At 36.3% G+C, this 13,780-nt stretch overlaps 1 protein-coding gene across 5 annotated transcripts in view; it reads left to right on the top strand.

Annotated features, from left to right (window-relative positions):
• Positions 1–13,780, top strand: part of ZFYVE9 (zinc finger FYVE-type containing 9) — a 184,930-nt gene that overhangs the window by 91,819 nt on the left and 79,331 nt on the right. For 4 of the 5 annotated variants that reach the window (XM_030760019.2, XM_022575680.3, XM_089922661.1 and 1 more), the window contains 2 exons: positions 10,732–10,831; positions 13,280–13,456. In XM_030760019.2, the coding sequence (XP_030615879.2) occupies positions 10,732–10,831; positions 13,280–13,456 (277 nt within the window). The remainder of the gene's footprint in view (positions 1–10,731; positions 10,832–13,279; positions 13,457–13,780) is intronic. The other variant, XM_022575681.3, reaches the window with a different exon arrangement.

Below are 13,780 nucleotides of genomic sequence, written 5' to 3'. Positions count from 1 at the left end.
ATAAAATTAAAAGTTTAAATATATTCATAAAAGCTTAATAAAAACACTATATTAAAAATATAAGACTCATACAGCATTGAATGCATATATTAGAAAAGAAAGATCTGAAGTCAGTCATCTAAGTGTCCACCTTAATAAACTAGAAAAAGAAGAGCAAATTAAATCCAAAATAATCAGAAGAAAAGAAATATTAAAAATTAGAGTAGAAATCAATGAAATTGAAAACAGGAGGTCAGTAGAGAAAAATCAGTGAAACCAAAAGCTGGTCTTTGAAAAGAGCAATAAAATTAATAAGCCTCTAGACAGGCTCATTAAGAAAAAAGAGTGGACACAAGTTACTAATATCAGAAATGAAAGAAGGAACATCATTATACATTCCATTAAAAGGGTAACAGAGGAATAGTATGCACAACTCTATGTCCACAAAGTTGGTAACTCAGAAGAAATGGACCAATCCTTGAAAGACACAATTTGCCAAAACTCACACAAGAAGCAGTAGACAATGTGAATAGGCTTATGTCTATTAAAGAAATTAGGTCAGTAATTAATAACCTTCCAAATCAGAAAGCACCAAGCCCAGGTGGGTTCACTGCTGAATCTAAACATTTGAGGAAGAAATTATACCACTCCTCCATAATCTCTTTTAGAAGATAGAACCAGAGGGAATACTTCCACGCTCATTCTGTGAAGCCGGCATTCCTCTAATAACAAAACTAGACAAAGACATTACAAGAAAACTATGGACCAATATCTTTCATGAACATAGATGCAAAAATCCTCAACAAAATATTAGCAAATTGAATCCAACAGTGTATAAAAATAATCATATACCATGACCGAGTGGGATTTATCCTAGTTATGCAAGGCTAGTTTAACATTAGTAAATTAATTAATTTTAATCCATCACATCAATAGGCTAAAGAAGAAAAATCATGTGATCAACAGATGCAGGAAAAACCATTTGACAGAATGTAACACCCATTCATTATAAAACTCTTAGTAGATAAGGAAGAGAGAGGAACTTCCTCAACATGATAAAGAACATCTACAAAAAACTGACAGCTGATATAATAAATAGTGTGAAACTTGAAGCATTCCCACTAAGATCGTGAATGGGGCAAGATGTGCCCTCTCACCACTGCTTTTCAACATTCGTACTGGAAGTCCTAGCTCAGGCAATAAGACAGGAAAAGGAAATAAAAGGTATGCAGATTGGGAAGAAAGAAATAAACCCGTATCTTTGTTCACAGATAGCATAATCATCTATGTAGAAAATCTGAAAACATTGACCAAAAAACCCCTCCTGGAACCAATAAGTGATTACAGCAAGGGTGCCAGATAATAAGGTTAATATGCAAAAGTCAATTGCTTTCCTATATACCAGCAATGACTAAGTAGAAATCGAAATTAAAAACATGATATCATTGATGTTAGCACCCCCCAAGACTAAATACTTAGGTATAAATCTAACAAAATATATTGTATGTACAAGATTTATGTAAGGAAAACTACAGAACTCTCATGAGAGATACTCCATGTTCATGGATTGGAATACGCAATATTGTCAAGATGTCAGTTCTATAGATTGATCTATAGATTCAGTGCAATCCCAATCCCAACCAAAATTCCAGCAAGTTATTTACTGTATATCCACAAACTGAATCTAATGTTTGTATATAGAGACTAAAAATCCAGTGTAGGCAACACAGTATTGAAGAAGAATAAAGTTGGAAGACTGGCACCACCAGACTTCGAGACTTACTATAATGCTGTAGTAAGCAAGACAGTTTGGCATTGGCAAAAGAATAGACAGATCAGTGGAACAGAAGAGAGATCCTAGGAAAAGGCCCACAGAAATATAGTTGACTTATCTTTGACAAAGGAACAGAGGCAATACAACGGGCAAACTGGGCATCTGCATGCAACAGATTGAGTCTAGATGCAGATCTTACACCTTACACAAAAATTTACTCAAAATAGATCACAGACCTAAATGTAAAATGCAAAAATATAAGACTCCTAGAAGATAATGTAGGAGAAAATCTGGATGACCTTGGATTTGGTGATGAGTTTTTAGATGCCAAAAGCTCAATCCATGATAAGAATTGATAAGCTGGACTTCATTAAAATTAAAAACTTCTGTGAAATAATTTGTGAAGAGAATGAAAAGACAAACCAAAGACTGGGGAAAAATATTTGCAAAAGACATTTCCAATAAAGAAGTGTTATCCAAAATATCCAGAGAACTCAATAAGGAAACAAACAACTCAATTTAAAAGTGGGCCAAAGACCTTAACAGACACCCCATGAAAGAAGATATACGATGGCAAATAAGCATATGAATAGTTGCCCACGTCATAAGAGTAATGCAAATTAAGACAACAATGAGGTACTACTACACACTTATTAGAATGGTCAAAATCCAGAATGCTGACATCACCAAATGATGGTGAGGATGTGGAGCAACAGGAACTCTCATTTATTGCTGGTGGGAATGCAAAATGGTACAGCCACTTTGGAAGACAGTTTGGCAGTTTCTTACAAAGAGAAACATAGGCTTACCATACAGTCTGGCAATCATACTCCTAGGTATTTATATAAATGAGTTGAAAACTTGTATGTTCACACAAAAACTTGTACGTGAATGTTTATAGCAGCTTTATTCACAATTGCCAAAATTTGAAAGGAACCAAGATGTCCTTCAGGAGGAGAATGGATAAACTGTGGTACATCCAGAAAAAGGAATATTCAGTGCTAAAAAGAAATGAGCTTATCAAGCCTTAAAAAGAAATGGAGGAATCTTAAATGCATATTATTAAGTGAAAGAAGCCAATCCGAAAGGGCTATATACTGTATGATTCCAACTATATTACATTCTGGAAAAGGCAAAACTATGGAGACAAAAAGATTGGTGATTTACAGGGGTTAGTGGAGAGGGAAGGATAAATAGGCAGAGCACAGATATTTAGGGGAGTGAAAGTACTCTGTATGATACTATAATGGTGCATAAAAGTCATTATACATTTATCCAAACCCATAGAATGTATAAGACCAAGAGTAAACCCTCATGTAACTATGGACTTTAGGCGATAATGATGTATCAGTGTAGATTGATTGATTGTAAAAAATGTACCATTCTGGTGGGGGATGCTGATAATGGCAGAGGCTAGGCACGTAGCCAGGGTAGGGGGTATATGGAAAATCTCTGTACCTTCAGCTTAGTTTTGCTGTGAACCCCAAACTACCCTAAAAAATAAAGTCTATTAAAAATATATATGTGACTTTTTAAAATGTTGATACTGCTTGGATATTTGATATTAAGAAATTGTTCATTTTTAAGGTGTGTGGTTTTGTTATGTTAAAATAGTCCCTATGTTTCAGAGATTATATATTGAAATATTTAAAGATTAAATGGTACCTGAAATGTATTTCAGAATGATTAAATGGGGGAGAAGTGGGTGAGGATTAACTTTGATAACGGTCTCACCTGGGTAATGGGCACTTGGGGTTTTGTTACACTGTTATGCATACTTTTATATGATTGAAAATTTCTATAATAAAAAATTTTTAAAATCAAGAATGACCAGAGTATGGTTACAAAAATAGGGATATGTTTTAATTGCTTGCCTTTTTACAAATTAGCACTTTTAACCCACATATTACTCTTATAATGCATTATAAGTGTGTTATTTACAAGGTAATAACAGGATATATAAAAAATTAATTCAGAGTATAGTAAAGGATATGAATCTGATAACTTCATACAAGTTTAAGGTTTTATGTTGAATCTTATTTTCTTACAACTCTTTCTGTTTATGTAGCCTCACTTGGAAATAAAGTTTGAAGGTTTGGTCAGGGACCCTTTGGAGCCAGATACACTCTTAAAATGACTCTGATAATTATTGTTTTCAATTAATAACAGCAAAGCTGCAGCAGGTGTTTAGACAGAAGCAGGGTTCGAATCTGATTGAACTGCTTTAGTTCTTATTACATTGATTTTGGTATTTGTTAATATGCAAGGGTAAAGTACTCTTTTGCACTTAAGAATTTTTACAAGTTACTACTGTCACTGGTCTTTGTGAGTGGCTGGATATTGGTCAGTCACAAGCACTTTCCTCTCCTGGTTTTTATTCTTGCAAGGCAGTTATTTCTGTCATAATTACAGGGCTTTTTGAAGACTTGGGACATCATTCTTTCTACTTTCTAATTTGGAAAGAAATAAGTGAGCATTTGATGATTTGAATTTTCAAGAATTGCAGTGGAGTGTTATTCACACTGTAAGGGGGTATAAATAGGCACAAAAAGAGGTACTGAATATGAAGCTTGTTCATAAATTTCGTAATAGGGTTTGTTATGTGGAAAGCCATGAGTGGGAAATTTTAAAAGGAAAGGGATGTAAGGGCACCATCGTATATTTAGTACCTATAATGTGCTACATTTTACATGGGTTATCTCACTTAATCTTCATAAAAACCTTACATGGAGGATATTAATATTTCAATTTTACATATGAGGAAAAACTGAGCCTCAGAGATTTTAAATTATTCCCATAAAATTATTTGGCTAGTGAATGATAAAGTTGAGATTGGAACCCAGAAGTGCCACATTAAAGAAAATTACACACAAACGGAACATTTTAACCAATATTTCGCTGGAACATTATATAGCATATGTATTATAAATCATCATAATTTGTCTCTTTACAGTTAGTTGGATCATACAGATCCTGTCATTTAAGGTCATTCATAACCATTTGGCCTATAAGACTTGAGGTCACTATTATTAGTAAACTGCTTAAAATGTGTTTGTGACTGTTGAAGTTGTGAATTTGAGCATGTATGATATAGCCCTTCCTTGATAAGTGCACATTAATGTTTGTTTCTCCATTCATATATTCTTTTGTGCAATCATTTTACTAATCCAGGAAGCAATAAGCATTTATCGAGTACCTATGTTATTTCAGGCACTGTGATATCAGTATTAACAATACTTTCATTCATTGTTCCATGGAGTTTACATTGTAGTTTGGGAAAATGGAGAATAAGTTAAATAAATGCAATAGATTGTGTTAGTTATGGTAATGAAGGTATATGGTCTGATACTTCAGCAATATAAGAAGTTCACATGTACAAATATATAATTCTCTTTATTTCTAGAACTGACTTTACTCATCTGAGCCTTTAGCTCAGAGAACTAAGGAAGATACTTAGATGATGTTTGGAATGTGGTGGGTTATTTCTGGTGGTCATAATGACTAGGGTCACTAATGGCATTTAGTAATCTGGGACGAGGACTGCTAAATGTCCTGTGTTAAACAGGACAATGCTGTCCAGTGAAGAATTGGCCCACCCAAAATGTCAAGACTGCCTTTGTTGAGAAACACTGACTGACCTGGCTCATGGCAGACAATTTCATCTTGGTCTTCTAGGCAAGTCCAGTATTATCCAGTAATTTAAAATCCAGGATTATTAACCCTTTCTCAGTTGGTTCATATCTCTTAGATTCTGTCCATCTTTTCCATGGTACTAATTCTAATGACCTGAGGGTCTTATTATATCATAATCTTTGTCTTTTTGAGAATGAGGGTCAGTGTTTCCAGGTCTCTCTTTCATTTTATATTGTAGTACACTATCTATTGATATGTCAGTCATAGGCACTGTCCAGTAGTTTTGTGCTGTTATGTTACACTCAATTTCATGCAGTTCTGTGGCATGGGTGATCCCACAGAAATGTATACCTTTGCCTGTCTGCCATTTCTTTGCCATTCCAGGTAGTCCCTTGGCAAGTTATCCACTTTTCTAACTACTGTGTCTTTCTCTAAGCCCATTGGAAGCGTAAAGGATTCCCTCAACACTGTTCATAAGCCTGTGGGATATTGGCAAGGATGGGTATTCTTGGTTCCTTCTGTTTAACTGCATTCTGCTGTACCCTAGCTCGTGCTTTTAAAAAGGTATCTTTGTTTTTGGGGTTTTTTCATTCTTTTTTGAGGTTATTTTCCCAAAGCACGAGTCCTCTACTTCTGAAAGTTCACAACTGTGCTAGTTTGCTAGGGCTGCTGCAACAAAATACTACTAACTGGGTGGCTTAAACAAAGGGAATTTATTGTGTCACAATTCCAGAGGCTAGAAGGCTGAGATGGAGGTGGTGATAGGGTTGGTTTCTTCTGAGGACTGTGAGGAAGAGATCTGTTCCGTGTCTCTCTCCTTGGTTTATAGATGGTTGTCTTTATATTCACATGGTATTCTCCCTGTAAGCATGCTGTGTCCAAATTGCCCATTTTATAAGTTCACCAGTCCTCGTGGATTAGGATCCCACCCTAATGACTTCATCTTAACTTGTATATCTCTGTAGAGGCCCTATCGCCAAATGATGTCATATTCTGAAGTAATAGGCATTAAGACTTCTTATGTATTTGGGGGAGATACAATTCAACCCATGGCACCAATTAATATTCTTTTTTCCTCTATTTTTTTTTTTAATACAGAAGAAGCTCTACTCAAAGTTAAAAGATCCCAATCCAACACCTAAAAAATTTATGTAAAGTAAAAGGGGAGAAAGAAAAAGGCCCTATTTCCATCCAACTCTCATCCCCAACTTGACTGTTACTTTTCCATGACAGTCAGTACATAAAGACTATCTCATTTTTAAAATTTATTTTTGGCTGCGTTGGGTCTTCGTTGCTGTGCGCCGGCTTTCTCTAGTTGTGGTGAGCGGGGGCTACTCTTCGTTGCGGTGCACGGGCTTCTCATTGTGGTGGCTTCTCTTGTTGCAGAGCAGGGGCTCTAGGCGCATGGGCTTCAGTAGTTGTGGCTCGTGGGCTCTAGAGCGCAGGCTCAGTAGTGTGGCACACGGGCTTAGTTGCTCCGCGGCATGTGGGATCTTCCCCGACCAGGGCTCAAACCTGTGTCCCCTGCATTGGCAGGCGGATTTTTAACCACTGCACCACCAGTGAAGCCCCTATCTCATTCTTTTTAACAGCATGAATTGCATTAGGTTTTATGGTTATACTGCAGTTTAACCATTCCTCTTCTTCCTGATGAACATTCAGGTTGTTTTCAACTTTCGGCTATTACAAAGTATACAGAGATAATCCTTGTATACATCTCTTTGCATATGTGGGTTGTTTTGTAGGATAAATTTTTTAAATTGCATGTACTGAGTCAAAGGAAATGAACACTTAAAAATTTTAAAGATATTGTTAAATTAGCCTACCAATTTATGCTACCATCAGCAGGATATGGGAGAAAGTTCCTCTTTTCTCTAAGCCCTCTCCATCACTGAACGATGTCAGTTTTAAAAAAAACCAAAAATACTTTGCCTGTACCATAGAATAAGAATATCTCATTCTTTAGTTTTTATTTTGTCACTAGTGATACTTAGTATCTATTTATTGGCTATTTTATTTAATTTTCTGTGAATTTCTCTCTGAGTTCTCTGCCTGTTTTTCCTTGGAGGTATTTGTATTTTTCTTATTACTTTATTGAAGCTCTTTATATGTTATGGATATTAGCCCTTTGTCCATTATATATAACACAAATATTTTATCCAGTGTGATATTTTATTTTTTTATGCTATTGTAAATGGAATTGTTTTTGTAATTTCCTTTTTAGATTGTTCATTATTAGTATGTATAGAAATACAACTGATTTTTGTTTATTGACTTTGTATCCTGCAACTTTGCTGAATTCATTTATTAGTTCTAACACATTTTTTTGTTGAATCTTTAGGGTTTTCCACATACAAGATCACATAATCTGCAAACAGAGATAATTTTACTTCTTCCTTTCCAATTCGAATGCCTTTTATTATTATTATTTTTCTTGCCTAATTACTCTGACTAGAATTTCCAGTACCATGTTGAATAGAAGAGGTGAAGGCAGGCATCCTTGTCTTGTTCCTGATCTCAGAGGAAAAGCTTTCAGTGTTTTACCTTTGAGTATGATGTTTGCTGTGGGTTTCTCATATGTGGCTTTTACTATGATGTGGTAGTTTCCTTCTACTTCTAGTTTTTTTTATTGTTTTTATTGTGAAAGAGTGCATTTTGTCAAATGCTTTTTCTGCGTCAATTGATATGATCACATGTTTTTTCCACTTCATCCTGTTAATGTGTATTATATTGATTTTTTTTCTTTTTTAAAAATCTATTTATTTTACTTGTTTATCTTTGGCTATGTTGGGTCTTCATTGCTGCGCGCGGGCTTTCTCCAGCTGCGGCGAGCAGGGGCCACTCTCTGTTGAGGTGCTTAGGCTTCCTGTTACAGTGGCCTCTCCTGTTGCAGAGCACAGGCTCTAGGCGCGTGGACCTCAGTAGTTGTGGCGCGTGGACCTCAGTAGTTTTGGCACATGGGCTCAGCAGTTGTGGCTCGTGAGCTCTAGAGCGCAGGCTCAGTAGTTGTGGCGCACGGGCTTAGTTGCTCCGTGGCATGTGGGATCTTCCCAGACCAAGGATCAAACCTGTGTCCCCTGCATTGGCAGGTGGATTCCCAACCACTGCGCCACCAGGGAAGCCCTCTATTGATTTTTTATGTTGAACCATCCCAGATTTATTCTTGCTCCCCTCTATTTTTCCCCCACGTTGCAGCCATGCAGATCTGATCATGTCTTTTTCTTTGATTAAAACATTTAAGTGATTTCCCATTGCTCTGTTAAAAAGACCAAAACTGTTAATACAACCTAGAGAACCTTTGCTTGGTCTAGCCTCATCTTATTCCATGCATCCCTTAACTCTCAGGGTCTCTAGCCACATTAACCCTTTTTAGTTTCTTGAAAGAGCCATGTTCTAACCCTAATGGCACCCTGGCACATGGTATTTCTTCTGCTTACTCTTGTCTCTCTCCTTGGTACCATTTTATGCATAGAAAACTTACCCATACTTCAGATTTTATCTCTGTCATTTCCTAAATAAAATCTTCCCTGACCCTGCCAAGCTAGGTAAAACCTAGATTACATGATCTTATTTTACCATGTACTTCTTTTGAAGCAAGTGATTTTACACTCACTTGTATTATTATTTGATTTTAGATTATAACCTCTGTAGACTGTAAATTCCACAAAAGCAAGGGCCATATCTGTTTTGTTCACTGCTACACCCAGTAGGGTAGCCCAGTGCCCAGTACATAAAGCTCAAATATTTGTGGAATAAATGAGTGAATGAAGGCTTCTTGGTTTTACTTCTTGATTAGAAGGGTTATTGAAGGATTTCAATATTAACAATTCAATTTAATTTTTAGGAAGTTCTATCATTTGACATTTGTGTGAAAGATGAATTGGACAGACACATCTGAAGGTTAGGAGGACAGATAATAGATTTTGATGATCTCCTAGGCCTCATATAATAAAGGCTTGAATAAAGGCAGCAGCATAGGATGGAGAGGAAGAGGTGGGATTTGGGGAGAACCATTTAAGAGAGAGAACAACAGGACTTAGTGACTGACTGGATGTGGTCATAGTGATGGAGAAGGAAAAATCAAAGTCTCAAAATGATACATGAATATAGTATGAGACACCATTACATAGTGGTTAGGAACAGAGCCTTTGGAGACGTTTTATGTAACTTACTAGCTGTATGACAGAGCAGTTTTACTTCACCTTTGTTTATTTAACTCTGTTAATTATAAATGAATGCCTTCATAGAATTTATGAGGTTGAATAGGATAATACATGTATGTAAAGTGCCTAGTATTCATACAGTTTGCTGTGAACTTGAGCAAGTCTTTTAACCATCCAAATTTAGTATCCTCTGATAGAAAATAAGGATAATATATCCCCTGTTCTCCCTGTATCACAGAGTTACTTTGAAAATGTGAAGCCTCTGAAAAATGTAAATTGGTAGTCATGTTAGCTAGGTATATTAATTACATCTAGTAGAAGAAGAGATGATTGCTCTCACTTTGTCTTTAATAGGACCTCATCTCTTGTTTCATCTTTGTAAGATATAGGATACATACTGTCCATAAAAACTGGATTAGTAAAATTTACACTACTGGGAACACCTTTCTGCCTGTATGGAACTCTGTGATAAGGCACTAATGAGTTCTCAAGAAGATAAATCTTAACAGGGAGCTAAGGTGATCCTTGTTGCCTGGTATGGAAGGAAGAAGAAAGTGAGATTGTCGGGAACTGACCCTGGAAAGTGGAAATAAGGTGCTGGAAATTGGCATGGCCAATTTTTGGTTGTCTGCTCTGATTCCCTGTAGCTGGGGCTGTGCATATTTTTATGATTGAGTTGTGTATTTTGATCTTTCCTGGCCTTCATAGCAAACCAGTGAAAGCAGATGGTATGATTATTATTCTGCACATAAGGACAGTAAAAAAAAACAGAAGTTAAAGCCCAGAATTCCCAGTCTTTGTTTATTTCACCTGCTATATTGCCTCTTCAAACAGAAATAGCAGATGTTACTGTTCTAAACGCCCATGTTATGTGATATTGTGTACAGGAATTTTGCCTAAGGGCAGCTTAGATATTTTTCCCCTGCTATGTATTTGGTGTGTAATCTTGGCTGAGATTTTTGTTCTCAGCCAGCAATTTCACTTTCCTTATTTTTGACAGACATGTTAATCTCTTTCTTGCTTTTGAATTGGGTCTTGTACCCAGCTTCCTCAATTGCATTTTCCTTTGAAGTTTTTAGTGTTGTATTAGTACTGTTCCCTGTCTCTCAGTGTTGGTCAGTATTGGTTTACTTCCTTTATACTGTGATCCTAAGTAAATTTAGTATATTCTTTTTCCTGCAGGTTTTCTGTGCTTCCTGCTGTAGCTTGAAATGTAAACTGTTATACATGGATAGAAAGGAAGCTAGAGTATGTGTAATCTGCCATTCAGTGCTAATGAATGGTAAGTATTAAAACAGGTTGAATTCACAGTTATTGAGACGGAACAAGAGAATTCCAATGAAGAGACTACTGTTTTTTCCTTCCTTGCTCTACAAGTTGCTCACCTTCTCAAATGTCATAACTTTACCTGAAAAATTTTAAAATACCTTAGCATTTCAGAATTCCTGTGCCTAATTTAATGAATAAATGCTAAAGTCAGGTAAGTTTTGCAGGAAAAAAGGAAATTCTTGTGGAAATCTGGTGCTCTGTGGCTGTTAATGTTCCTGTGAAATGACTGGACTGGGAGTGGGGAGGGGGCTATTGACCACTGAGATGATGAAATATTAAAATTGGGCTGAGGTTTTCCTTTTAAGGGAAGCTTTCTCTTTCTAGGGAATATCTTAATAATTTGGAACACATTCTTATTGACACTTTGGTTCACTCATCTTGTTAAAAATAAATATTTTAGCATCTCGAATCAAATAGAAAATTGCATTTTTCTGTCACTTATCATCTTAATACTACTTAGATTTGTCATAAGAGTAATAGTTTCTAATTTACTTATGTGGTAAAAGAATATGGCCAGGAGAAGGTAAATATAGCTTATCCAGTGTTCACCTTTTGCAGGACTGGAAATAAATCCAAGGGCATTTTAGTTAAAACAAAACTCCCCAAACAGACAACCCCCGCCCCCCAGAGTATTCTTGTAAAGAGATACAATAAAATTGATTAGGCTGTATAGTATTTTCTCTTTGAGTGCATCTTTGTACAGTTGCCAGAACAGTTACTAATAGACATAAAATGTTGAACTTAGACACCACTGCTGCTTGTGCCAGGATAATGTGTCTCCTGGAGGCTGAAACTTATCTGCTCAAGGCCCCTCCTGCTCTGTGTGTCTGCATTGCTCATAGTGATGTTTTCCTGTTGCTTCCTTATTAACCTATTGCATGTCATTTAATCTGATCTGTTCTAATTTCCTATGGTCCACCCAATTTCCTCCCATTTCTGAATTCTTATAATTTTGATCAAATATGAATTCATTCTCTTTACTCTTAAGGGTCATTTTTCAGATGGTGGTTATTTCACTCAGTGATGATTTCATTTTTGGATATTTATCCACAGATAAGAGCGTGCTGCTTAATTTCAATACCTGATACCTCTTTTATTTGTTGAGGTCTTCCAACTTGATGGCTTTTTTTTTTTTTTTTAACTTGGCATAGCTAAAGATGAAGGAAATGGCAGAGGATTCATATGGAATACTTACTTTTTATTAAGCCAAGGATGCCCTTAACAAGGGGATCCTAAAATAATCTACTTTTTGTGGTTTTTCCAACGTCTTTCCTCTCGCATGGCTTAGCCTGGTCTTTTACTGAATATTTGATTTGATGCTTTTCAGTGTTCCCTATCCCTTTTCCCCTTTCTCCTTTTCTCTTCCTTCCCTCTTCCTGCCAGTGCTTTCAAAGGAACATAGCTGTTGTTTCTAGCTTTGTCCTGCAGTTTGGAGGCAATAAGTATTCAAAATCTTATGGTTCATTCTTTGATGTAGAATGAGATTTTTAAAAAGATGCTCCAAAAATTGGGTGGTTTCTATTCCTGGGCACGTGATATTACCTGAACCCAGAAGATAAAATTTATATCTTTCATTTCTGTAGTATCTTTCATCCTATTTACTTTAAAAACAATAGTTGATATGTCAGTATTTAGTTAGTAAAATTATAGAGTATACAGAACCTTAACACATTTGTGATCATTTATATTGGTTGATGGCACTTATGTGATATTGGCACATTTTCATGTTCAAATGGGTCCTGTGCTTTTGAGACACACCAAAGATGTGAAATGGTTGTTTTTGATGGATACTTTTACACAGGGTAATGATTGCACAAAAGCAAAATTCACAGAAATGTTGAGATGTGTTCTCCTGAGCTTTAGGCTTCAGAATTTTTAAAATGAGATTTTACCTCAACTAAGAAGAGCCTAAAAACCTAGAAATGAATCAAAAGATATCATATAGTGGAGTTATGTTATTTTAGCCCCTGATTTTGATTTTTGACAGAATTTTATAAAATGCATTGAATATTAAACCTGCCCTACCCACCAGAAATGTCTAAATGCTATCCCAGTTGCAAGTCCTTAATAAATTTAATGTTGTTTTACTCCCTCTTAAGGGAGTATATGGTCCCTTTTAAAGAAGCCAGGGGCCTAGTCATTAACCTCAGACTGATCCGCTATCAGTCTATATCAGAAGTATCATATAATTCTTATTTGTTGCTTCCAAATAGCTTACTTAACTACATGGTCTCCTTTATTGAGTAAAATCACCTATCTCCTTAATACCTTCACTAGCTGGAAGAGAGACATACTATGAGTGTTAATTAGGAGGAACTACATTATTTATCCAGTATTGTGGAGGTCTTGATGTCCATATTTTGCAATCCATTCACATTGATTGTGTCTGTATTTGCTTTAGCTCAAGCCTGGGAGAACATGATGAGTGCCTCAAGCCAGAGCCCTAACCCTAACAATCCTGCTGAATACTGTTCTACTATCCCTCCCTTGCAGCAAGCTCAGGCCTCAGGAGCCCTGAGCTCTCCACCTCCCACTGTGATGGTACCTGTGGGAGTTTTAAAGCACCCTGGAGCAGAAGGTAGGGGATCATGTGCTATTCTCTCTCTTTTTCCTCACCAAGTTCCTCTGAAAAGGTGCTGATGTGATTTTACATCACAAGTCTTTAACACACTGCAGATAAGTCCCTTTGGGTGGTTCTTAAAGTGGAAGAACAAGGTGAGAAATGTGTTGAGACTATTTCTGGGCAAGTAAAGAGGAATATTGTGTTGCCTGATATTTTGGAGGCACCTCTAAAAATATGCCAGTACCCTCTCCAACTTAAGAATGGAGTAATTACTTTGCTTTTGTTTGAAAAGAGTTACAGAATTTGAAATCAGCCTGCAAAATCCTAGCCTCATGCCTA

This window comes from Delphinapterus leucas, chromosome 1 (assembly GCF_059928025.1).
Source record: "Delphinapterus leucas isolate spDelLeu-1000000601 "Yukka" chromosome 1, BTC_Dleu_Yukka2, whole genome shotgun sequence".
NCBI lineage: Eukaryota > Metazoa > Chordata > Mammalia > Artiodactyla > Monodontidae > Delphinapterus > Delphinapterus leucas.
Note: the sequence above shows the minus strand (reverse complement) of the source record. Positions and strands in the feature narration are given on the sequence as shown.